This window comes from Sebastes umbrosus, chromosome 10 (genome assembly GCF_015220745.1).
Source record: "Sebastes umbrosus isolate fSebUmb1 chromosome 10, fSebUmb1.pri, whole genome shotgun sequence".
NCBI lineage: Eukaryota > Metazoa > Chordata > Actinopteri > Perciformes > Sebastidae > Sebastes > Sebastes umbrosus.
Genome location: NC_051278.1, coordinates 20,005,477 through 20,033,048, shown reverse-complemented (window position 1 = coordinate 20,033,048; position 27,572 = coordinate 20,005,477). Strand labels below are relative to the sequence as shown.

At 39.6% G+C, this 27,572-nt stretch overlaps 1 protein-coding gene and 1 long non-coding RNA gene across 4 annotated transcripts in view; one reads left to right on the top strand and one right to left on the bottom strand.

Moving 5' to 3' along the window:
• Nucleotides 1-1,056: 1,056 nt before the first annotated feature.
• Nucleotides 1,057-27,572, bottom strand: part of rgs7a (regulator of G protein signaling 7a) — an 84,076-nt gene continuing 57,560 nt past the window's right edge. Inside the window, exons 5-18 of one of the 2 annotated variants that reach the window (XM_037782746.1) lie at nucleotides 15,598-15,704; nucleotides 14,031-14,082; nucleotides 12,125-12,189; nucleotides 11,722-11,798; nucleotides 11,435-11,516; nucleotides 9,946-10,020; nucleotides 9,696-9,794; nucleotides 9,328-9,389; nucleotides 8,869-8,979; nucleotides 8,624-8,749; nucleotides 5,314-5,500; nucleotides 5,015-5,104; nucleotides 3,285-3,321; nucleotides 1,057-1,899 (exon numbers count right to left, since the gene is read on the bottom strand). In XM_037782746.1, the coding sequence (XP_037638674.1) occupies nucleotides 3,301-3,321; nucleotides 5,015-5,104; nucleotides 5,314-5,500; nucleotides 8,624-8,749; nucleotides 8,869-8,979; nucleotides 9,328-9,389; nucleotides 9,696-9,794; nucleotides 9,946-10,020; nucleotides 11,435-11,516; nucleotides 11,722-11,798; nucleotides 12,125-12,189; nucleotides 14,031-14,082; nucleotides 15,598-15,704 (1,154 nt within the window). In that variant the 3' untranslated portion in view covers nucleotides 1,057-1,899; nucleotides 3,285-3,300. Of the gene's footprint in view, nucleotides 1,905-3,284; nucleotides 3,322-5,014; nucleotides 5,105-5,313; nucleotides 5,501-8,623; nucleotides 8,750-8,868; nucleotides 8,980-9,327; nucleotides 9,390-9,695; nucleotides 9,795-9,945; nucleotides 10,021-11,434; nucleotides 11,517-11,721; nucleotides 11,799-12,124; nucleotides 12,190-14,030; nucleotides 14,083-15,597; nucleotides 15,705-27,572 lie in introns of both variants that reach the window. The other variant, XM_037782745.1, reaches the window with a different exon arrangement.
• LOC119495858 overlaps nucleotides 21,902-27,572 on the top strand; it is a 35,065-nt gene continuing 29,394 nt past the window's right edge. For both annotated transcript variants that reach the window (XR_005208582.1, XR_005208581.1), the window contains exon 1: nucleotides 21,902-23,338. This is a non-coding gene — a long non-coding RNA (uncharacterized LOC119495858). The remainder of the gene's footprint in view (nucleotides 23,339-27,572) is intronic.

Here is a 27,572-nt window from a genome sequence, read left to right as displayed (position 1 = left end):
AATGATCTATTGAGTGTTTGAGGGTTATTTATTTGTGCTTTAGAACGTTAACGTCATGAAACAATTCCCTCATTCACAGTCTGTCTCTCTTCTTCCGCTCACCCCCTCAGCTTGCTCGCACGATCTCTCTCTCTCTCTTTTTTCTCCCTGTCTTTTTTAAATGAGTCGGGAAGCCGACAGCAGGGCCTAACTTCACTTTTAGTTAGGGCTGTCAATCGATTAAAATATTTAATAACACTTAATCACCATTGTCCATAGTTAATCTTGATTAAACGCAAATGAATCACACATTTTTAACTGTGCAAAATATACCTTAAAGAGAAATTTGTCAAGTATTTAATACTGCCATTAATATGGGAGTGGGAAAATATTCTTGATTTATGCAAATGTATGTATATATTTATTATCGGAAATCAATTAATAGCACAAAACAATTACAAATATTGTCCAGAAACCCTCACAGGTACTGCATTTAGCATTAAAAATATGCTCAAATTATAACATGGCAAACTCGCGCCCATCAGGCAACAACAGCTGTCAGTGTGTCAGTGTGCTGACAGTGTGCTGAGCCCATTACAACCTAAAAATCGCAAGTTGCGTTAATGTGTTAAAGAATTTAGTGGCGTTAAACGATTTGGTGTTAAAGCGTTATTATTGAGTTAATTTTGACAGCCCTACTCTTAATGTTATCAAACAAAGAGAAATGATCTCCTCTCGTCCTAAAATGGTCCTAAATCGATACTAGAGTACGTCCTTGTTTTATGAATGAAGCGGTACAGTTGAAGCAGCAGTGCTGTGTGTGTTTCATTAATAAGCGACTGTCATCTCTGCAAACTCCACCCCAAAAGTTCCGGTACTTTCAGAAAGTACTACCCCCCCAACCAGGGCCTTTTTGGGGGGGCAAAAGGTCCCTGGAACTTAATTTAGACCCTGGTCCCTGCGGTCGAAACGCAAACAGTTCCTTGGGGGAAAAGGCCTGCGGTCGAACAGGGCTATTGCTAAAGTAGAACTTTGTGCGTTCAAAAAGTTAGAAGAAAATCCATAGCCAGGCCATAGTAACAGATAGAGGGCCAACTTTAATAATACAAGTAAGTAAAAGTGTCTTTAAATATGGTATAAAAATAAATGCAGGAGAGAATAACAAAGAATTATGTTCTACATAAGACAGGAGACAGCATTTTTGTAATTCTGAATGTGACTTTACAAGTGCAATGAAAACCATATGTGCTAATTATTGTAGTGCAATAAAATAATGCAAAGCAAAATAAATGCACAATAAATAATCATAATAATAATAATAATAATAATATATATGTATATATATATTGTATATTCATTCTGCACAACACTTCCCATAGCGTGACAAAGTATCTGTGACCTCAGATCATGTAAAGCGATGACATTGGTTAGAGTTATCAGTTTAAGCTGTCATTTCTTTTTTTTTTCTATGTGTTTTTTTCTTTTTCTTTCTTCTCTCTGACATCATTTGTTTCAGCTGGAAGTGAGAGAGGGGCCTCCGGTCCAGCAGTTACGATCGAAAGAGCTGGAACGCTGGGTTTGATTTTTCTTCAATGGCATTTTCCATCTCGCCAGTCTGTCAGTGTCCTCACAAGTCCAGCCAGCAGTGCCTCCCTTCTGAGAATACTGGAAATATATCAGGTACTGTAAGAGGAGAGAGAAGAAGGAGCATCCTCTCCATGGACATGCAACATCCGGTGGACAACAGACGAACAGACGGTCCGGCTCATCGCCCGGCTGAGCCGAGAGCGGATGGACAGACAATGATGACGAAGAGATGAGATGGTCCCCCCCCCTCTCCATGTCCCAGAGAGAGAGATGGCATTGATTTGAGCATGATGGCACACGACTGGTCAGCCTCTTGGATGCTAGTGGTTTCCCCTGCGCTGGGAAGGAGAGGAGAAAAACAGACAGGTGGAAAAGAGAATGAGGTCAGTATGTAAATGAATGAGGGAGAATAAATGCATTTATTTTCTGGTTGAATAACAATATGAGCAGCTGTGGACATGATGCTGGAATTGCACATTTTGTATTGCATGCACTGTGCAAAATTTAGGATTTGAACTGAATGTAAATGTAACATTACTTATAGTGTGTATATTTAAAACCTGTAAAGGTGCAAAAAAGAGTGTCTATCGCAACATATCTACAGTAATTGGCAGTATCACTGACAATACAACAACAAACTGACAATGTAGAGCAATGGTTTCCAACCTGTTTTCCTTGAAGCCCCCAAATTGTATATAACAAAAGCTGAACCCCCCAACCCCACTACTGAGTAGTGCTACTAAATAGCAAAATAAATACCTTCAAAATAGTTTTATACACAGACTTATAAACGTATAAATTAGGGCTGTCAATTGATTCAAATATTTAATCGTGATTAATCGCAAATTAATCACACATTTTATTTATCTGTTCAAAATGTATCTTAAAGGGAGACTTGTCAAGTGTTTAACACTCTTATCAACATGGGAGTGGGCAAATGCGTTCTTTATGCAAATGTATGTGTATATTTATTATTGCAAATCAATTAACAACACAAAATAATGACAAATATTGTGCAGAAACCCTCACAGGTACTGCATTTAGCATAAAAAATATGCTCAAATCATAACATGGCAAACTCAAGCCCAAAAGGCAACAACAGTTGTCAGTGTGTCAGTGTGCTGACTTGACTATGACTATGACAAACTGCATGTGATTATCATAAAGTGTGCATGTCTGTAAAGGGGAGACTCGTGGGTACCCATAGAACCCATTTTCATTCACATATCTTGAGGTCAGAGGTCAAGGGACCGCTTTGAAAATGGCCATGCCAGTTTTTCCTTGCCAAAATTGAGTGCAAGTTTGGAGCGTCATTTAGACTTCTTCGTGACACACTAGTATAACATTATTGGTACCAATGGATTCCTTAGGTTTTCTAGTGTCATATGATACCAGTATCTTCACTCTACCTTTAAAATTGAGCCTGCTACAACCTAAAAATCACAAGTTGTGTTAATGCATTAAAGAAATTATTGGCGTTAAAACAAATTTGCGTTAACATGCTATTATTGCATTAACTTTGACAGCCCTAGTATAAATTATCCAGTGAGTGTCTTACTATGATTTTAGTTATACATGAGCAAATCTAATTTTGACAACCTCAGAGCAGACAAATTCTGGTGCACCCCCTGTGATCTTTGGCGCCTCCCTAAGGGGGGCCCGGACCCCAGGTTGGGAACCACTGATGTAGCGATGTATGATTTTGTATTGGACATTACCTGTAAGCAAGAGCCTTCAGAACAAGTTCTTACTTTTCTGTGGGGACAAAAAAAAAAAAAGGACACGTTAAGTGAAGTAATTTTACCGTGCAGAGGATTCAGGGGTCCATGTTTAAATTGTAATATTTAGAGAATAACAAGCCAGATATACATGAGTTGCTCTTTCATTTCAGCTTACGTCAAAAACAGAATAAAAAAAGAGTATATCAGTATAAAGCTATTAAAAAAGTCTCTTCCAATGTAATGCATTCACATGATATTTTATCAAAAACCCCTAGCTATAATAGCACAATCTTCTTTGCCAGAATGACAAGCAGGGAAAGTGTAGGAGGCATGAGACAGAGCAGGCTCTAAACACAAGAATGCACCTGTGTTATTCAGAATTATTCATCATGCTATGACAGCCTCTGGTATTCATGATGGTTTGTACAAACCCAACAGGAGTCCTGCTCAGCTACTCCATCATCCACACCTGAAGCAGACTCTGGTAATGTGCTGCATTCTCTCTATCTGCCCCTCATTGGTATTGCTGGCATGCAGGTGCCATTTTGTTCTTTGGTTTGACCTTGTTTGAACCTTTAAGTTAAGGAACTCATACCACATACACTTCTGTATTCAGGAATATTATATCCATTTCAGACACAGTACATTTTTGGGTAGGAGACATATAATTTAATCATTATTAAGCAACATTATTGTTATTAAAGGAACAGTGTGTAGCATTTTGGGGAATCTATTAGCAAATGGAATATTATATTCACAACTGTGTTTTCATTAGTGTGTAATCACCTGAAACTATGAATCGTTGTGTTTTCGTTAGCTTAGAATGAGCCTTTCATATCTGCATAGGGAGCGGGTCCTTTTCACAGAGTCAGACATGTTTCTACAGTAGCCCAGAATGGACAAACCAAACACTGGCTCTAGAGAGAGCCTTTCATGTTTTACGTTACCTGAAGGCCGCCGTAGTTCTCTGACTCACTTGTGAAACTGCGGTAACGTGAGCCGCAGAGGGCAAAATCATGGTACCGCCAGCCACCATCTGACTTCCGTTGCTCCTAAAGTAGTGTTATTATGGTGAGGATGGCCTCTGAGCGAGGTGAACGGCGTTACCATGGTTTTACACTCAATTGATCACGTTATCACAGTTTTGGAAAGGGAGGAGTGAGCTGAGGGGTACTCAGTTGGTTGCAATCTGCAACCACACCACTACATTTCGCCAAATCCTACACACTGTCCCTTTAACACAAAAAAACTGCAGGTAATTTCAAGGACTTGCTTGGAGCGCCAAATCCACATCCAACTGTGCAGCTCAAGACAGACTGGCCTTTAATTAGGAGTTAGTGGAGACCAAAGCACAACTAAAAAGAGAACACAACTCCAGTGGGAAGATCATGTTGTTCTAAACCTACTATGATTTTCTGCCCCTTAGTGGTGAAAAAGATCTGTATATACTCACTGAGCAGGATTATATCAACCTTGGCCCTGTAGCAGAATATATGTCACTACAGGTGAGTGCAACAGCAACGTGTGAACGGATTACCGGCAATGGGCTTAAAGTGTGATTTAACAGACTTTGAAAAGGCGTGAGTGTGGGTGCCAGGAGGGCAGGTTTCAGCATCACTGAAGAGTCTGTGTATACATGCAGTGTATATATGCATATATTTCCCTGCATCTCATCTTATTTTCAAACTAAGACTTTTATTCGATGTTTTGAGCCATGTGTTTTTTACCTTCTTCTTGGCCTGTAATAACTCCTGGTAGGCACTGGAGCGGATGAAACGGCTGTAAGAATCACTCTTCATCAACTTGTAGATGTGTTCCTGTTGTAGAAACACATCAAGTGAAAATAATGTACAAAGGCACAGGTAATTTATAAAATTGCCAGGGGTGAAGATGTTGCTGTTGTATCAGTTGTAAAATACAGATTCAGATCACATGTGCACTATGCTCATGTACAGTGTAAAATTGTACATAAGCCACTACAGATGTAAGCTATGGATGTGATTTAATGTATTTGTATCGTTTGTACCTGTGCATCCTCGAAGGCGTAGCGTCCAGGATCTTTGACATTCTGGGTGGTTTTGTCGTAGCTCTTGGAGTCCACGTTGATGGCACTGGGCGCTCCTGGGGCCAGGAACTCCTGCCAGATCTCCTGAACCCGGGTTGGAACCTCTCTGATGGGACGTTTCTTTAGTTCCTGGACCGCTAGCCAGAACCTACAGACCAAAGTTAACGGTAAGTAAATACAATCTTTTATGCTCATTTTCAGGTGCTTACTTGTATTTTGGGTTTCTACTAGAACCTTACTGGTCAAAAAAGGCTTTATTTTTCTCATACCAGCTGTGCTGCAGCACCTCTTTTCACCCTCTGTCTGAAAAGTCCAGTTTGCTCTGATTGGACATCTGGCCCACTATTATGATTGGTCAATCGAACCAAACTTTTAGGACTCCACTCCAGCTCCGTTTTAACTAGCTCTATTTGAGGGTGTGCCAATCTAGCTGCTAGGCAGGTATTATGCGAATGTATTACTTGGTGACATCACCACGTTACGGAAGAAAAGGTGGGACTTCTATCAAGGCGTTTCAGGCAGTTCATGGAGCAGTGCTTCTGTTGGGGAGAGTAACTCCCTTTGGCCTGGACTTTGGGCTTTGTAACTTTGCAGACCTTTCGTATGCACAAAAAACTATATAACACACTAAAGGTAAGGGAAAAGGCACAAAAGCATAATAGGTCCCCTTTAATACAGTAGCTCTGACCACAAATTGAAAGTGGCACCAGAATTATTAAGCAATATAAATCAGTCTTTATGTACACATTTTGTTTAAGAAAATAATCTCCAATAATAATTAAATAATTAATTTTAAAAGCATCTATTTTACAAATATTACATTAAGGAATCTGGTCCATCATCTTATCATCACAGAGGAGAAAAAAATACATGGTGAGAAGTAGAAGTAGAAGTTTGCCTCAGCAGAGCCTGATTTAATAGTGAATAGTTGCAGCACCATGCAGTAAGTTAAATTTAAAAAGGTTACAGGGTTAATGTGTCCATTGTTAGCAGTATTATTAGTGATACATCCGTTCAATTATGGGAGAGTTAAAACGATGCTCAACTGATTGAGATATTAAATTACAATTCAATTAAACTGACCACATTATCAGCTTTGGGCAGAAACAATACAGGCATGTACCATCAGAGGGAGCAGGGGAGCTATCCTGCACAGTGTTCATATTTAGCTGTTTGCATGCATCTTTGATACTCTGCAGTATTCCTGTTACCATGAATAAACCGATTAACATAATATTCCTTCCCACCTGTGTTATTCTGGCCACAGCTACAACTGAGCATAAAAAAGCTGCATCCAACAGCTCTTCCTGCTTTGATTAAACAATTTCACTGTAGGTGACCTCTCATGCATGGGAGAAGCAACGACTCCAGTAATAACAGTGATAGTTGTTAGCATCCCATAATTATGTGTACAGACAGTAAAAGCCTATTCAAGTGAAATATTAATGATCATGTCTATTATCATCAGAGAACCACAAATGTTCAGTTATTCCAATTTAACCATATGGGCATGTGCAGTGGGAAAGCATATACTGTGAGTGTTTCGTATAGTGTATGTGAACATTTCATTTGTGTGTGTGGGGGGGGGAGGGGTTAAGTGTGAGTTAAATCCTGCAGTCTCTCACGTGTGCATTGAGTGTGCGTGTGCTCATAGTTAATCACATTGTGGAGACCCATGCGGAAACAAAACACCGGTCCCACGAAAGTTAACCGTTTATTTTAGGCTTAAGACTCGGTCTGTGGTTGAAGGTGCAATTTGCTCAGGTTCAGGCAGCTGTTAGAGTTGTGATTCGGCATGTGGCAATTACGGTTAAAGGCGCAGTCTGTAATACAAATCAAAACACATAACTGGATCCTGCTATCTTTCCAGCTATAACAGTAGAAAGTGACTAAGTACATTTACGTAAGTACTGTACATTTTTAGCTACTTCACTTGAGTATTTCTACTTTATGCTACTTTTTACATTTTTAATTATATTTCAGAAACAAATATATTTTTTGTACTATTTATTTGACAGCTTACTGGTTGCTTTGCAAATATTATACATTAAACATATGATCATCTTGTAAATTTGATGAATTATTATAGATTAAACTATAACAATAAATTAGGGCTGTCAATCGATTAAACATTTAATCGCGATTAATCGCAAATTAATCACTCATTTGTTTTAAAGGGAGATTTGTCAAGTATTTAATATTCTTATCAACATGGGAGTGGGCTAATATATTGCTTTATGCAAATGTATGAATGTATTAATTATTGGAAATCAATTAACAACACAAAACAATGACAAATATTGTCCAGAAACCCTCACAGGTACTGCATTTAGCATTAAAAATTTGCTCAAATCATAACATGGCAAACTCAAGCCTACAGACAACAACAGCTGTCAGTGTGTCAGTGTGCTGACTTGACTATGACTTGCCCCAAAACTGCATGCGATTATCATAAAGTGGGCATGTCTGTAAAGGGGAGACTCATGGGTACCCAAAAAAGCATTTTCATTCACATATCTTGAGGTCAGAGGTCAAGGGACCGCTTTGAATTAAATGGCCATGACACATTTGGAGCGTTATTTAACCTCCTTTGCTAGTATGACATGGTTGGTACCGATGGATTCCTTAGGTTTTGCAGTTTCATATGATACCAGGATCTTCACTCTAGCTTTAAAACTGAGTTGCGTTAATGCGCTAAAGAAATTAGTAGCGTTAAAACGAATATGCATTATTATTGCTTTAACTTTGAAAGCCCTCCAAAAAATGTCATCATGTAAAATATTATTTTACACATCACTGTGGAGTAAACATGGCAGTAAAACGGTCCGATATTTTAAAGGTGCTAAATGCGAGATTGGCTCTCAACATGGTGACGGCTGAGCAGGCGGCTAGCAGCAACTGGTGCTAACAGCGCTAACAGTGACAACATGGCTGTCAACCTGTTGGGTTCCGCGATATCACCGGTCAGGATGGCATAATCAGTTGTAACTGCCGTATGAGAGCAGTGCAGAGCGGCGGCCGAGAGCTAGCCAGTGAAGCACGCTCAAATTTACTAACATGCACTAAAAGCATGTGCTTACAACACACACAGAGGGAGCGAGACTTCAATCACTGCTCAGGTAGACATTACTCCTCTATATCTTTATCTTTGCTATATTAATGCTCTGGACATCATATATAGAGCACCTTTAAATTAGTTGAGAACCAAAATGCTTTTTTTTATTTGGATATGAGTCACACTGTGTGAGTGTGCATGCATTTTGGTGAGTACCTGAGATTCTCTGAGCTGAACTCGGACTCCAGGAACTTGAGGAACTGCTCTCTCCCCACCGGATCTTTGAGAACCTCATCGATGCCAAAAGCCCACCTCTTTACCCTCTGCTGGCCTGGCTCCTTACTGGCGGAGGACACACACAAATGCATCACAGATACACAACAAAACACATTTAATATATATCAGCTAATCTCTGTATCCATGTAGGCTATATTGCTGTTTCTCTGGAGACATGCACCCACCTGGCTTCAAGCTCCCAGAGTGTGGCGTCATCTGAGATCCAGGGGTTGGATGGATCTGGAGGTGTGAGGAAGGGGTCGTATTCGATGTACTGCTCTGTGTAGGCCAGTAAACTGAGGAGAAACATAGAAAGCATATGAATGACAGCGATCTGTACTACTGGCGGAAATTTGACGTGTACTATAATCTATTTATCACATCTAGTGTAATTTTGCTCCAGTGAAATTCTCATTCTTGCCGAATGCACCTCTCTTTTCAGTGCATGAAATGACAAATCAACACTTTGTGTGCCATCCAGTATCTGGTATCATCAGCACTGACGCTCACTGAAGGCATTGTCTGGGCCGGATCACTCTCCAAGGTCATCGGCGCTCTTAATTCCACGCCGTGTTAGGCCGTTTAAAGGCTCAATAAACAGATCGATGGCTAAACTGAATAAAGACACAAAGAACATCGCTCACCTCTCTGCCACTTTGGACATTTTCAGTCGATGCCTGTCTAATTGCAATTGCCAAAAGGCGATCTGAAACCACAGCAGGGAACAATTAGAATGCATTACTCTCCACAAATTCACAAGAAATTGTTGGTTTGCAAGTATATTTACACACCAACTGCATGATATTTTTATTATTTTACTCTATGTGTGCACTTTAAACTCTGTATTCATTGTACTAAGTTATGTACATATCACATTTTTATTAAAATGTTAATGTAACTATGAAGTTATAGATGAAAAATAAGAACTGCAGTTACAATGTGAGTGTTAGCATTGACTTCAAATGATTAAAGATCCTATCTTTAGTGGTAGAGTGCCACCTGCAGGTCTAACCTGTTCCTGCAGTTCTTCTTGTGTCGGCTGCTTGGCTTCTGGGGCGGGGGTGTGGGTTGGGCTGTGGGTACGGATATCATTCTGCAGCCCATACACAGACTGAGACGGCAAAAAAACATGAAAATAAAACAGAACTATCAATAGTAGAAGTCTCACAGCTGTTGACAAGCACAGCAAGGAACAATGAGCCTGTCTGTGTTACAATGTTATCGACCCTGACCTTAAAAGAGAGTGTGGAGATGTACTGTACCTTTCTGGTTTTGTGAGGGTTTTTCATTCTGGACGACTTCTTTATGTCAACTTCCGTCGTATTCACACATCCGGGCTGTGGGAGAAAATCTTAAAATTCAGCTAATTCAATTTAAAGGTCCCATATCATGCTCATTTCAAGGTTCCTACTTGTATTTTGTTTCTATTAGAACATGTTGACACGCTTTAATGTTCAAAAGAAACTTTATTTTTCTCATGTTATGTGTCTGAATATACCTATATTCACCCTCTGGCTGAAACGCTCCGTTTTAGCGCATTTCGATGGGATTGCAATGGAATTGCGTTGTTAGGCAATGGTGCCTTCAAATGAAACTCATGAAATTGTGTTTACAACATTGGAAGTCGTGTACACAATAATAAACTACATTTTAGTCTCATCGTTTCTTGTCAAACTGGTCTAACTATTGTAGATTTGTGACATCACAAATGGACAGAAATCCTGACGGCTTGTTTCAAAGGCACAGTTTTCTGAATAATGGCTGTGTGTATTTCTCTGTAGATTGAGTGTTTCGATACTTTCACAGTATCCATATATCACTTAAATATGCATTATAATATAAAACACAAGAAAAACTCACTTTTTACAATATGGGACCTTTAATTATTACAACTTCAGCTGTTTATGCTTTGCTCTCCAGCATGACGCCCCAAACGGTGAAGGTGCAATTTCACCACTGTGACATGATTTTGCAGGTAATATAATCCAATATGCTTAGCTGATTCTGAGAAGTCTCCAGGACAATGTGTTAGATGGTGGTTAATTAAACATGAAATGTGCCAATCCTAGCAAAACAAGTAAACCAGCGGGAAATAGTGTGCAAATTCTGGTTGATTGAACAAGTAGTCTAATCTCGGTCTCTTCCAGAAGAACAGAGCTAAGTAGCTCGACAGCATCACTGTGAAATTTGAATTAATATTGATTATGTTGCTCCAAGGACGCATAAATTGAACTTATTTTCCAATTAAGCATGGAGCGGCGGCTTTCGGAGAAATACGGCAGCGAAGATCCTTTAACCTCAGGGGGCGGGGGATAAATGCTAATGCTAAGCAAGTGTGTGTGTGAATGAGGTAAAGAGCAGCGGTGAAGCTGATGTGTTGTGGCAGCTATTGATGTGGCATTTCATGTTTACAGTATGACAGAGGAATACATGACAGAGGTGTGCTCACCTCTTTTGCAACATTCCTATATAGCTTGTGTACATGAAGTGCATTTTCAAAACATTATTTCTTTGTCACACAGCTTGATGCATCCTGTGAAATGTGTGCAATGGATTAAAATAACCCAGAGTGATATATCTACAGTATGCAATTTTGATTCTATGTGTGTGGTTTGAGAGTTATCAGTGTGAAATTATTTTTTCTATATCATTCAGTTTTGCAGGAACGATTAAGATGATGTTGATAATGTCAGCAGTTGTATCAGTGACAGCAAAGGTGGCGGTGACGACAACATCAGTAATTTCACTCACCACTGGTCTGTGTACGTCCCAGAATGCTCTTTCCTGACTGTCGAGAATTTTCCTCTCAATTTTGTCTCTTTTCTTATCCACTCTGAGGAGCAAAAAGGCAGTTCAGTACTGTTTTTTTTTTTCAGAGCATGTAGCTTATTCCAACACATGTATGATGCATTTACTCCATCCTCATCTGTGAAGTTGTGTGCTGGCAATTACAGGGAAGTTGGAGTAAGTTTAATCATGTCAGAATGAGGGTGTAAGAGGACTCACTCAATGCGTGTGTGGTTCTTATAGAAACCTACTTCGCTTGTGCTTCTGCTTGCATAAAAATGAACTCCCATTTCCTGGCGAAAGCTCTCTGTAGCCTTGCTAAGCTCTCCTGCAAGTAAAACAAAGAACAATAAAGGGGGGTGGGGGTGTGGGGGCTTTTGAGGGATTTGGGCTGATTATGTTTATTGTGCATGATGTGTGTACAGTGCACGGCTGGATACCATCTTTAATGTTCAAAAGAAAAAACCCTGAGTATAACTAACCCGGTGATTTATTTAATAGCTTTGGTGAAAGGAGAGTTACAAATGATGCAGTGGCATACTAGAAAAAAAACAAATGTGCTCAGTGCGAACAAAAAGGCAAGAGATAAAGCCTGAAAGCAGAACAGATATGTGAAGAGGGGAGCGCTGACACTAAACGACCTCTTTCACTTACCGCTTCGTAGTCTGCAAGCTCCAGACGTGCTTTATTTTGCATTGTTCTTTTGCAGAGGTAAACAGCTGAGAGACAGAGAGAGATCGGTATTACAAAGAGTACGGGATCCCAGCTTGGTTTTAACAGCCTTAAGTGGCCCTGCGTTTACTCATTTAATCCTCTCAACTGCACATTTAAACTGGCCTGCAAACCACAAAGGTCACTGGCTTTGCATGGTGTCTGAGCGCCTGTTACAGTGTGTGTGCATGTGTGTGTGTGTGTTTGTGTGTGCGCCTGACTTTTGATGTCTTCCTGTGCTATATCATCATCCCTTCATCTCTTTGTTAACTGACCATTATGTGGAAGCTTCATTATGCCATTACACTGTTTTCATTACGGGGCATTATTCATGTGAATCTGTTGCTACATCTGAGACACTCTAACTTCCTCTATAACACTCACGGGAGGATTCTCACAGCGAGCCTTAGAACAACTCAAACAACAGATGAAAAGACCTGCAAAGCTGCAGCTATTGGCTCAAACCATTTTTTGGCACCATGAAATGTCTATCTCTCCTCTCCTCTGTAAACAATGAAAATGCTCATCCCCGTGGCACCGTTAAAACCTTCGGCCAACAGGTGCACACATACAAACAAACACCCCTGGTTTCCGTTACTGTAATCAGTGTGTATCTGTTAGAGACAGGCAATTGGCTGAGGACAATAGAAATAAGCAGCCACAAGTCAACACGTAACTTCCGTACCTAAGTTACAGCACTTCTGGAGTTATTTTAACCCAAGCCACGATCTTTTCCTAAAGCTAACTAGATATTTTTTGTCCCGTAACTTCTGTACTTAAGTTACGCACTTCCAGTGTTATTTTAAGCTGAACCGCAATCTTTTCCTAAAGCTAACCAAATAGTTTTTGTCACGTAACTTCCATACTTAAGCTTTGCCACTTCCAGTTTTATTTGAACCCAAACCGCGATATTTTCCTAAAGTTGACTAAGTAATATTTGTCACATAACTTCCCTATTTAAGTTACGGCACTTCTGGTGTTATTTAAACCAAAACCATGATCTTTTCCTTAAGATAACTAAGTAGTTTTGTCGTCTAAACCTAACCAAGTCAATCTTTTCCTAAAGCTAACTAAGTAGCTTTTGTCATGTAACTTCAGTACTTAAGTTTCGCCACTTCCAATGTTATGTAAACCCAAACCGTGATCTTTTCCTAAAGCTAACTAAGTAGTTTTTGTCACGTAACTTCCGTACTTAAGTTACAGCACTTCCATTGTCATTTAAACCAAAACCCTGATTTTTTTCCTAAACCTAACTAAGTAGTTTGTTGCCTAAGACTTACCAAGTTGATCTATTCCTGAGCCTAACTTAGTAGTTTGTTGTCTAAGCCTAACCAAGTTGATCTTTTCCTCAACCTAACTAAGCAGTTTTATTTTGAAAAGACTGGAGCGGAAATTGACAGGTGCGTCACGTGTTGCTGGACATTTGTAGGAAAACGCCCGAGAAATACGTTGTTGAAAGTCGTGCTGAGCGCAATGAATAAAAAGGGAAATTTGAGCGTATATACACAAATCAAATAGATTCAATTTTGTGACTATTTCATGAACTGCCGTGAGACTGTGTTGAAGTAAGATAGAAAGCACACCATTATTGAATGCCAACTGCACTATGACTGATTCTAATTGTGGGCCAAGCATCAAAAACGAAATGTGATTTTATGTTTCTACCTACCATCTTCATACTGCAGTTGCATCATTTGTGTTTCATCTTTTGTATTTTTTGGCAACACCATCAGTAAAAAAATATCTACTGGACAAATGCACTACACAAACAGCCATTGCATCATCAGCCCCTTTAGTGCTGCACAATGCACAAAGTAGGAATTAGACTATAACAGAACAGCTCTCTCACCATAGTCTGTGTTTTCTGGTTCCCAGCAGTTTGATGGCCAAAAGTATGGAGTCTGAAGGGAAAAACAGGTCATTAAGAAACAAAACGAAAAGAAACCTTACATCTTTGACAGCGTAGCGAACCACATGGTGTTTTGAGTCAAAGTGTGCACTGTCATGCACAGCCCTGCATCTGTCACAATGAAATATTTTTGTTGTTGTATAATGGTTTCTGAGTAACGTCTAAAGCACATAAGCTCCTTTCCGCCAGCACTGAAAGCAGACACCAGCATGAATCTTGACCCTCCTCGGGCAGCACTGTATGGACTGGACTAGCTTCAGATGAAAGTCCATTATACGTAAAGAGCAAAGCGAAGTCTGCCACTAACACAAACAGCCTTGGGCATTGATTTACTTTGGTTAGTTGTGTGCTGCACACTTGGGGGAGCTCGCTGGGTGCAAAATCACTAAAACTGTCAATCCCACTATTGACAGTCAGAGTGATGTGTTTTTTGTTTTTTTTTTTTCCTAAACCAGTAAGAGCTATGAGGCACAGCGACTCCTAATCACCGTTTTGACTCCAGCATATCACACAGAGGCACTTCAACAGATTTATCATGACTGCAGCTATTCGAGTTGGAAATTTGTCATGTGTAAAGTGATTTTTTTGTACTTTTATTTTCAACAACAAGGAAAGAGCTTCAGACGTTTTGTATTAAAATGACAATACGTATTATTTTGGTCGTGTGTGTGCGTGCCTGTGTGAGCATGTCTGTCTGTCCACAGCTAATCTCGCATATCACTCATCAGCCTAATATTTTTTGAGGTTATTTATGACTGTATGTTCAAGGACCTCTCGTGGTTGCAGTAACACACACTTTTTGAAAACATATTTTATTGACTGTTTTATACAGTCATTAACTGTGAACTCCTCACTACTCTGAACCGGCCGGTAGGGGGTCGCATTGATCAACAACTGCTTCAGTTTGGCCTCTTGTTTCCACTACTTATTACGAATTGTTTCACTCTTGATTTGCACGCCTATGTAACGCCAAATTCATATCATACAATTCATGTTTCTTTGTAACATAGGTCAACATGTCACAGGAGTCACAGGACCTGTTTACTGATTGGCTGTGGGTCCTCTCTGTGCTGCACTTCGCCCAACTTTTGTTTGGCCGCCACAGAATCAAATGGCCCCAGCTCGCTGAACTTGGAAGCGGCCGCCACTCACTGGCAGCTTGCCGCAGACCGCACTTCACCACTGCTCTGGTGTGAATTTAGCGTAAGTCTATTACTATTACTACTATTATTAAGACAATTACATGTATGTACAGTATGTATGTATGTATGTGTGTACATATAACTGTTGCTGTTGAATTAAAACTTTCTGTTCATACATAAGCAAAAATTGTTGTTATAGTTGTCTATAGTTCATTCAAAGCCTGTTTAAAAAATTATCCCATGTAAAGCGTTTCCTCTTCTTGGGTCATTTTTAAACATTGCCATAGATATCTAGAGACTAATAGAGATGTAGTAAGATCCTTCGACACAAATAAGAGCCAGAAAGTAAGAATTATTATTCTTACCTGAAACCTATAGAAAGTACCATCATCTTTGAGAGTGAGGACGTGGTCTGAGATGGGGAAGAAGTAACCATGTGCAGCCATCAGAGTTCCTAGGTGAAGAGCCTCCACTGGGACAAAACACAGACAGGAAGTCTATTTACAACTTGGTATACTTTCAGTCAGTTTTCCCATGTACACCAGCATATACAACTTTGCATTCATGTATATAAAGCATTCACACGTATCGGCGTATTTTGGGAGTGTGTTAGATGGAATGGGCGTGGAGCAGGAAGGCGCTGTCTTTCACAAGTTTAATTCAACAACACAGATATTATATAGATATTCTGTGCTCTGAAGGAAACTTTCAGAAGGAAACCTCATTCAGAAATGTGTCTTTGTGCTAAGCTAAGCTAACCGGCTGCTGGCTGTAACCTTATGTTAACAGACTGATATGAGAGAGGTATCAATCTCATCATCTAATGGCCCTTTCTCTCCTTCCTCGCCCTTAACTCTCCACCAGAAAATGACTAAGCGCATTTCCAAAGTGTCAAACTTTTGCTTTAAGGATCAGGGTGATAAGGCCTCACCTTTAATATAAATGATAATTTATCCTCTTTAAACACTCTTTATTCAGCTTTATACTCGGGCATTAAAAGATAAACCTGCTTTGGGATCTCTTTCATTAAAAGAAGATTCTCTGATTATCCTGCAATCAATATTTCCTCATCACAGATCCTGAGCCAGCATGCTGTTTTGGGGTTTTTTTTGTCACATAAGCTAATTTCATTCACCTTTCATCCCCAGGTAGAAATTCATTGTTGACAAGAATGAACATTAGGATCTGAATAATGAGCTGCTGCTCTAATAATAATAATAATATAATAATAAATTTTATTTATATAGCATTTTTCTTAACAGTTTTAAAAAGTGCTTTACCAAGGGAAATAAAACCAGACAGATAAAATGAGAATAAGGCTAAAGGACAGGAGCACAGTGGAAGTAAAGACAATAAAATGAAAAAGATCAGATAAACACTTTTTCATCAGCCCGTACAGCTCGCACTTATTTGTTAATAAAAGTGTAAATTGTAGTGAAACTGACTCAATACTTTTAAGTCAACAATATCAGGGACCAATTTATTTATATAATAATAAATACATTTATTTATGAAAATAAAATCTTAATTTTTGTCTTAAATCTAGGGCTTTCAATAGATTAAAATATTTTATCGTGATTAATGTCCTGATTGTCCATAGTTAATCGTGATTAATCACAGATTAATCACACATTTTATATCTGTTCAGAAGGGAGATTTGTTAAGGATATAATACTCTTATCAACATGGGAGTGGGCAAATATGCTTGCTTTCTGCAAATGTATGTATATTTATTATTATAAATCAATCAACAACACAGAACAATGACAAATATTGTCCAGAAACCCTCACAGGTACTGCATTTAGCATTAAAAATATGCTCAAAACATAACATGGCAAACTGCAGCCCAACAGGCAACAACAGCTGTCAGTGTGTCAGTGTGCTGACTTGACTATGACTTGCCCCAAACTGCATGTGATTATCATAAAGTGGGCATGTCTGTAAAGGGGAGACCCGTGGGTACCCATAGGACCCATTTTCATTCACCCCTTTGAAAAATGGCCATGCCAATTTTTCTTCGCCAATATTTAGCATAAGTTTGGAGCGTTATTTAGCCTCCTTCCCAACAACCTCCGGAAGATTGACTGCGTTAATGCTTTAAGGAAATTAGTGGTGTTAAAACAAATTTGCGTTAACGCGTTATTATTACGTTAACTTTGACAGCCCTACTTAAAACCATTGTGATGTCTGATGTGTGTTGCGGTTTACGGGGCTAGAATTAGAGTTCTGGGGGGGTCGAACCCTAACTCTAGAGCGATGGCTCGGTATTCCACATCTGAACTTCGCCTATAGGGCACCAAAAGGACTAGAGCCAGCCCTGAAAAACAGTATCATAGACTCTGGCACTGCTTTGACAGGATGGGCAGGTCTCCGATCCAACCAAACAGCACAGCAGGAGGCCTCGCTGATTAGCCCACCTTCAGCCGGAGAGGCGGAACTCATCAGTCAAATCACCTGGTGTTGTGCTTGGTTGGAGTGGAAACCTGCTTCCCTCTGGCGCTCGACGGCACTTGGCCGTCTCTCCCTGATTTAAAACCATCAGATAATGAAAACATGTAATCATCATCAACTGGGTGTCTCATCTGCCTCCAGTTATTCCCCGCTGCTCTCAACCTGTAACCTCTTCATGGTGTCGACATCTATTATTCATGTTACTATAATGTGTTGACAATTCCATCTTAACGCTGCCCTTTTCTCGGTCATTATGAACAGCAGAGGAAACAGTTTATTTACATGTTGTTTCATACTGTAGTGTCTACTTCAGCCATGCAATTTGATTATTTATTGAATTTTTGGTGTGAAGCCCAGGGGAGTCTAGCAGTAAACTGTGATCTTAACACACTAATAAGCTAACAGATGCAAATGCTTGACATAGTCCAAGCAGGCAGAGTTATGAATGCTTTGACAGGAGCTTACTGCATGCATGCATAAAATATTCACATCTCTGCTCCCTCGCTCTCTAAAACACACACACACACATCCATATATCCACAAGTACCGGATGTATGTGTGTGTGAGATAAATATAGATTGGCTTTTCCTTTAGCACTGAGGTGTGACAGCTTTGAGAGGTCAGGATGCTGATGTGAATACATGTGGGTGTGGGTGTGTGTGTGGGTGTCTGTGTGTATGTGTGTGTGTGCGTGTTTGTGTGTGTATGTGTGTGTGTGTGTGTGTGCGCGCGCAACTGGGCTCCATTTATTAATAAATAATGACTCATAAGTTATTTAAACCTGTTTACTTATAAACACACCTCTTCCTCCTTATCCACTGTACTATTTCTTATAGAGATAATATCCCACATATATATATATATAATTAATTGTATATTATATTCCGTGTGTTATTAAGTCAGAAGAAGAAAGAGTCGTTTCTGTCAACAGAGACCAACTAGGCTCGTGTGCGTCATCTGCTTCTGTCCACGAAACACAGTGTAACTCAAGAAGAGAGACATTTACAAGCAAAAAATCCACTCATCCGTGTATCTTTTTACTTAGTATCCTTTCAAAATGTTCATTTTCTGGATCGTTATCTCAGACGGGACGAATGTCAGATGAAAGTAAAGTCAGCAAAGTATGGAAAGTGACATCTAACAGTGCAGTTAGAGCTGGCTGTCTCCTATTTTTCAGCCACGGGGCTGATCCGCACTCATTCTCTAAGGAGCATCTACGCCACCTGTTTGCTCGCTCTCTCTGCTTTTGTTGAAGTGAAGCTGAGGTTTTTCCTGATGTCGTTTTAAGGATGAATGTTGAATGTCATCCCCACACACGGTAACTGATTTCTCTAAATCCCTCAAAGCTTTTCCTAACACTGCATAGCCTGCTATTTTGCTAATTTCAAATTTAGGAAATCATCCTGCACAATTTAAAAAGGCAGATACATACAATTACATCAAGCTGAGCAGCAGGTGCTTATTTAGTATCAAGTACAAAGATTTAATTTATTTTCGTGTATATAGACAGCATACTGTATGATTGGCTCAAAAGAATAACTCTGAAAATGCAAAATCAGACTAATGTGATGGAGGGTTTTCTGTGGGATAAATAAAAGATTAATAAAGCTTGTTTTGTATGCTTTTAAAGGGGATCTACTGTGCTTTTCTCCCTTTACTTTAGTGTGTTATATAGTTTTTTTTGTGCATGTAAAAGGTCTGCAAAGTCATAAAGCTCAAAGTCCAGGACAAAGGGAGTTACTCTCTCTCCCCCACATAAACACTGCTCCTGAACTGCCTGAAACGCCTCACTTGAAGTCCCGCCTTTTCTTCCGCAACGTGGTGATGTCACCAAGTAACACACTTTGCCTAGCAGCTAGTTTGCATGCCCTCATACAAATCTAGTAACAGCAGAGCTGGAGCGGAGTGTGAAAAGTTAGATTCGGTTGACCAATCACAACAGTGGGCCAGCTGACCTATCAGAGCAGACTGGGCTTAAACAGAGCGTTTCAGACGGAGGGTGAAAAGAGGTGAGGTAGCACAGCCGGTATGAGAAAAAAAAGTGTTTTTTGAACATTAAAAAATGTAGACATGTTCTAGTAGAAACCCAAAATACAAGTATGAATCTGAAAATAAGCATAATAGGTCCTCTTTAAGAGTCTATAAAGATCAATTCCTGGCTTCCATTTAACATACTGCAGGGTTCTCTATAGCTTTGTAGCTGACTAAACCTTGGACTGGAATTAGTCAAGTTGTCAAGACGGGCCGGCCTCGGAGTCCATGGGGAAAACACCCTTTGATTTCATCATATTACCAGCTCTGTGCCAAATACCAGTTTGGAGCACTGCCAAGTGGAGTGTGGGAGTATTCTTCCCGCTGAGCTTTGTCCAAAGACAACAGAAGAGATTCTGTATTTGTAGTTATATTTTTGATTATTATTGTTTGCAGTATGTGCTGTTTGGAGATGTTGAGATGATGAAGAATCTCTCTCTCTGCTGATTTATAATTCTATTCCACTGCATTTCACAGGAAAATACAGTTTTTTTGTTTCTAGTTACTTTGCAGATTCAGATTTTACAATGAAAGAATGAGCGACGCCTCTCCTCGTCTGTGTAATTGTCCCGGTCCTCAGTCCAAAATTTATAGAAAAAAGATAAATGTAATCATTTCCAAAAATCCTGTTTTTTTATCTAACGAAATACTCTGCTTCAATCCATATTTGTTGGCATTTAGCCTTTCAGAAACAACATTATCACAGCACCTTTATTAACGGGGCAGTCTAGCAGCAATCTAAGAGCACCATAAATTACATTTATAAAACCACAAGAACACGACATCATATCTTTCCCATTTTCACTCGCAGCGGTCATTTGCAGACTTACAAAGGTATTTGTGATACGTAAAAGACGAACGTAATCCGCGACAAAATACGTTTCCTTCCAAACGTAATTGAGATTGCAATTAAATTGTATGGCAATGTAATTTTTAGGAGCTGCATGCTGATAAACGGAGCTCAGCAGATGGACATGCCTTTCACCAGAAACATCTCTAAATGCACAGTAAGGCGCAGATTCTAGAGATATCTTAGTTCTGATGGTAAGTTAGTTAAAATCGCCTTAATATCGGCGTAGGAAAGACCAATCGTCGATCATCCCTTCAATAGTCGATACACGATCAGATCGCCAAACGATTCAAGCCTAATATATGTAATTGTTTAATCATTCTGTGTGTCCAACATTCAAGATCATTTGAAGTGCTCCACCACAAGAGTGACTCTCGAGACAGCTAGAAGAGGAGGAGGAGGTTTAAAGAAGGCTGGAGGAGAAGACGAGAACCATTATACTGAGCCGTAGCCTATGCCCCCTCTCCATGTTGACGTCATCCCTCAGAGATCATTTTACCGTTCCCTGGTGTTCCACTGAGCAGATTAGGTGCTCTTTCATATGCAATTCCCACCTTTAATAACACACAGGTACACACTCACTGACAGCTTGACAGTTTGTTTGTTGATGTCCTGTTGCGGTGAGTATTTCATTTATCTAATGTTGTTTAGTCATGTTAAGTGTTTTGGCTGTTGCTGTTTGACAACTAAATTATTATATACTAAACTAATATTGTTTATATGTATTTGGAGCATCGCGATAAACTGTTTTTCACAACTGTGATGACATTTACAAAGTCAAAATAGTAATATCTATTTATTTATTTATTTATTTTATTTTATTTTTTTCGAGAAATCCACTCATCTGTAATTTGGGCCTCTCTCTCACAGACAGGTATAAAAGACACACACACAAGCAGAGGAAATAATAATAATAATAATAATAACTTGGATTTATATAGCGCCTTTCAAGAAACCCAAGGACGCTTTAACATAGGCATAAATAAACACAACAAAAGGAACATAACAGCTAGTGGCTATAGGCCTTGGTGAAGAGGTGGGTTTTTAGAAGTTTTTTGAAACTGTCCAGAGATGGTGCGTTGCGGAGCTCTATGGGGAGAGAGTTCCAGAGGGTGGGGGCTGTCACACTGAAGGCTCTGTCCCCAAAAGTTCGCATTTTTGTGTGAGGGATGGAGAGCTGACCCGTGCCTGAGGATCTGAGGTTCCGGGGCTGTGTGTAAGGGTGGAGGAGGTCAGATAAATACTGAGGAGCCAGGGTGTTGAGGGATTTGTAGGTGAGGAGGAGGATTTTGTAGGTGATGCGGGACTTGACCGGGAGCCAGTGGAGGTGGATGAGGGTGGGGGTGATGTGCTGCCAGGGCTTGGTGCGGGTGAAAACCCTGGCAGCTGAGTTTTGCACATACTGGAGCCTGTCCAGGGCTTTGCTGGGAACCCCGGACAGTACTCCATTGCAGTAGTCCAAACGGGAGGTGACGAAAGCGTGGATGAGGTTTTCTGCCACAGAGTCAGAGAGTGATTGCCGGAGACGGGAGATGTTTTTTAAGTGGAAGAAAGCGGATTTGGCAATGACTCCGGCTCTATGCCAACAACATGTCGGTGAAACAAAACATTATCCTGAGTTAGGGAGGGATTTTATCACCCTTTAGGAATTTGACTTGGATGAGCCAGTGTTATCTTCTCATCATATGTGTATTTCAGCTTTTTCTCATCCACACTCATAGATGTATATGCATGTATAGATGTTCACACATGCATACAGAACGTATACTGTGTTTCCCACCTCCCTGTCTCACATTCTCATTTACCCAGCTATAGGCTAACTATGTGGCTAATTATTATCGGAATACTTTTAAGCTGTCAACATTTTGCAGCAAAAGTCAGCTGAAGCTAAAATGATGTTATTGTTATGTTGCAGTTTCATTTGCCAGAGGATTTGCTTTTGAATTTGACAATGAAAACCACAATAAACAATGTTAAAGATTCATTTTTGAATCTATGATAGTATTTGATCTAGATTTTACAGACAGAGGTTTGAAAGTAGATTGACGTTCTTGCCGGTACTACTAGACTACCCCAACCTCCATCACTTGATATTGTTCTCCTCCGAAACCCAGCTTCATGCATCCCTGAACACACGAAACACTTGACGTCATGTAAAGCAAATTATTTATTAAAATGATGAAAGTGCTGCAGAATCGTTTGTAAATGTTGACAAAAAAATCAAGTTTTGAGTTCCGACTTAAGGGGGCGTTCATGTAAATTTTACTATTATTCCGACACCACATGAATGCAGCACAAATGCTCACACTGTTAATGAAAGTGAAACAGCATTGCTACATGTGTCGACAAATCAAGTTGTTATGTCATGTTACTCATGGAGTGCTTGTCTGCATGAGGAGCGCAGTCAGTCCCCCGCGGATGTTTTTCCTTGTTTCCTTTTTCATTCATGTTTAATGTTTCCGGTTTTATTTTGATACTCACCTTCTCTTTCATTGCAGACTACTTCACTTCCTGCCTCTGTGTGTTTTCCCACCTGTGTGATTGTCTGCTCCTCCCTGATCGTTTACACCTGTTCCTCATTAGCCCTGCTGTCACCTGTCCCTCCTTATCTCCTTCCTTGTGTTTCTGCTCCCTTCTCCTTGTGACTCTTCATCATTGTTCTTTGTTCCTTACGTTCCAGACCTTGTTCCCAGTATTTAGTTCGTCCCAGTGTTTAGCGTTCCGGGTGTTTTTTGGATTTACTGTTTTCTGCCTGCTTCTGGACCCTCAACCTGTAAGCAATCCTCAATTAATCATTGAACTCTTCCTGCTGCCTTCTCATCGGTTCTTCTACATTTGGGTCCAAACCTGTAATTCCTGAGATTTGTCACTTTACAGTGTCATAGAATCTATTTTTAATAATAACATGATCGTATTGATACCCCTGAAGGGATTTATTTTCAGACAGGTCGGAGGTCAGAAGAGCTGCAGACTGATGCTGGAGCTTATTGAGTTTTTAGAAGCCTGCAGTGGGTGATCAAAACGATAATGTAGAAAAGCTAATTCATACTGTAAGTGTCTCTGTGAGTGAATCAGTCCAGAGTCCATTAACCCAGGGGTTCTCAACATTTTGCAACTGAAGGCCCACTTGTGATTGTCAAAACATTTCCGAGGACCACCTTCCCAAATAAATGAGTAAAAAACCTACCATGTTTATACAACAAATAATAAACTGGGCTGTAGATATGTGTTATGCCACTGTCAGCTGTAATGACCAAAATACATATTCTGCTTACCCTCAGTGAGACACTTGGGCTTGCCTCTGGGAAATAATGAGATCAAGTCGTGGTGGGATGGGTGAGAGGCTGACACGCAGAGTAGCATTCAAAGTTGCTTTCAGTTTGTTCCTTGCCTTTGATTTTGTGACAGTCACAATGGAAAACCCTGACTCACATAAATAGGTGGTGGTGAAAGGCAACAGAAATTTGATTGCCCGTTTTGACAAAGAGGGATATTGACTGGCAGCCAGTATCCAGAATGAAGTAAGGTCAACTTGTGTGAGCTGAAGCTTCAGGCTGCTGTCTGCTGATAGTTCCATCAGTTCATTTTCCAACACAGTGGAGAGAGCTATGTCTTCTGAAGCAGGATCCACAGAGAAAGGGTCCAAAATCTAAAGGTTTCCATCTCGTGCATCTTCTGGGAAGTAGTCTGTAAACTTTCCTGACAACTGAGTCAAATGCTGGGTTATAACACTGGATATGTTGACATGAGGAGTGGCTTCCAAAGTTTCACTTAGGAGTGAAAACACGTCAAATCGTCCCTCCTTGACTCTTCTGTTCCACAGAATAAGTTTTTTCTTGAAGCCCTCAATTTTGTCTGAAACCAAAAACACTGTGCTGTTTCTGCCTTGCATTGATATATTGAGCCCACTGGTTGAGAATGGCTGCATTAACCCCTTTGAACCGAAGGCTGTTTTGGCTAAATTGTCACTGCCTTTCATTTACATGCTTATGTTACTGTAGGCATATCATACAGTATATCAATAATGTAAAGCAAAAAAAAATATTTGTTCATGGATTTTGTCACTGCTGTTGTTTTTCTTTGACTTATGAGATGAATATATTTTGAGATTTCCCCAAAAAATGGATGTCCAATAGACCACAGACCATGGATGTATAAAAGGTTGTGTCCTGTGTTTTCGCCCTGCGTGTTTGTAAATTGCCGACAACTACATTAAATTATGTTTATGTCGTGCTACTAGCACTACTAGCTACTGGCCGATAGCCGGTTGTTTGGGAACAGAGAAGTTAATACATCCACCACGGTACAGGCTTACAGCAAACAGCCCATGGGTGTATTATAAGAAAATAAAAGTGATGAATTACAGCCAATATATCCATTATTAAAGCTGCATAGAGCTAGCAGGAAACTGGCAGAACCGGATATGTCATATAAGTGCGCAGGGTGGTACAGTTCTTTGGGTCTGATGCACGTTCATTATGCCGAGGAAAATAACTCTGGATTCGGCTATTAGTGACTTTTACATCTTTTAGGACATAACGATTTAAAAAGGGCTATTTAAGTGTTTGTACTGTGAAGTTGATTTACTTAAAAAAAAAAATGATCCTGTGATTTACAGACATCTCTTTATACATTCATGGCTATGGACTCATTGGCATTTACAGTCCAAAATGGCGGCAGAGCTACCGCAGCGCCATCTAGCGACCATTGTCAAAAAAGCACCAGAGTTTCACCTCTTTGCTTCTATACTCTTCGCCCACTCCCTATGTAGATATAAACAGCTCATTCTAAAGACAACACAATAATTCTTATTTTCAGGTGATTATACACTAAAGAGAACATACTTATTAATATTATATTCCATTTTTGCCAATAGATTCCCCTAATTGTTACACACTGGTCCTTTTAAGGTTGTAGATCATGTCAACCTGTGTCTCCTCATTCACATTTCTCTTCTCAATGTTTCCGATCCCTTTGTGAGCTGTCTGAAGAGCACAGTTATGCATGCTAATGAATCAAGCCTGGACTCCCCTAAACGTGGTAAGCACTTAATTCCAATAGCTCCCATGCCAGATAAACCAATTGGCTTTAGAAATGCGATGAATAGTAATGATCTGAAATGGTCTGAATTGTAATGAAAGTATCATGGCAACGAGTGCACGCACACGTGCAAAAAACTTTGGAGAAGAACTTTGGAGGCAGGAATTTGCGTCGGCTAATCAAATAGAATTGGAGACTACAGAGATTGCAAAATAAAGATGATAATGAGTTCATCCGGAGTGTGTCAGTATATTATCTGTGGCATTTATTCAGTGAAAAAACTCCCAATCCCCAGTCAACTTTGATATAAGCTAATCTGCCTTTACATAATAAACATGCTGCTATCGTGCTGTGAGCCAAATTAATTGCATTTCACTTTGCTGTGTTTGCCAGCCCTGCCAGGAGTTGTTCTTTGCTGAAGTCACTTAGTTTTGCACAACACTCTGTTCACAACACTCTGTTCACCACCGCAGGGCAATTGACAGCTTGTTTTGTGTCTGTTTGCAAAAAACGTGCACTGCTTTAAAAAAAAAAAAAAGTGTTAAAGGACAGAGAACATCTGCTTGTTGACACATGTTTTCAGACTCTTCACTGTCATAAAATTGCAGTTTTTGACTATTTTGATCTGGAAAACTATTATGGAAGAGCATTTTCAATATTGCAGGTGACACAAAATGTAACACTTTAAATGTAAATTTGCTTGAGGGGATGGCATATGTGTGTTATTGCCAACCTCAGTAAACAGTGCAACGAAAATGAACATTCTTGGGCCAGTTTGGCACATTAAGCAGAAGTAATTTGACAGGCTGTTTTTGTTGTTTTATCTTTTGTTTTGTTTTGGCATATCAGAGGTGCTGCAACACAGATGCATTATTATTATGCTGTCTGTGGCCTGAGGCATGGGGGGAAAGCATAATCTCTTGGGCAAATTTAAATGTCTGAAACTGTGTTTTACTCAAATAAGAATCTCAACGTTAATGAAAAGACGAAAAGAGAACAAAAGCACAGGAACAGTTTGTCCGCTCCGGAAAGTTCAACTGGTCTCAAACATTGTAGAGGTGTTTTATCATGATCTAACTGTTTCCATGCGCCTTTAAAATTACACAATTGCACATAAGTGAGTGCATGCCTGTTTGATATTAACACAGAATTGACAAACAGAAAAAGAGAGGCAGGTCCTTGCATACAAATGAAACAACACACAAAGGCATTGTGAGCTGTTGAGTCAGTTGAGTATTGGCTGACTATGAATTGGCTGAACTGCGAATACTGAGGCACACACTAGATCAGACAAACACTGGAATGCACACCCACACACATAAACACTCCAACATCTAAGTAAACAAACACTTAGAGTACACACACACACATCTAAAACTCAGAAAAGATTATTTTCCATGTTGTCAGCTATATTTCTTTATCACCATCTTTAATGCAAGCAAGCATTTATCACGGTTCAAGCTGCCCACTTTTGAGTCATCCTATTATGTGCAATGAGAGGCTCAACTAATGATCCAACAACTCCTTCTAGGCAGTCTAGTTCTACTTTATCACACTGGAATAAAATAAGAATGTGTCTATATTAGGGCTGTCAATCAATTAAAATATGAAATCGCGATTAATCACATGATTGTCCATAGTTAATCGCAATTAATCACAAATTAATCCGAGATTTTTAATCTGTTCAAAATGTTCCTTAAAGGGAAATTTGTAAATTATTTAATACTCTTATCAACATGGGAGTGGGCAAATATACTGGCTTTATGCAAATATATGTATATATTTATTATTGGAAATCAATTAACAATAGAAAACAATGACAAATATTGTACAGAAACCCTCACAGGTACTGTATTTGGCATAAAAAAAAAGTCATAACATAACATGTCAAACTCAAACTATGACGTGGTTGATACCAATGGATTCCTTAGGTTTTCTTTTTCTATATATATATATATTTATATATA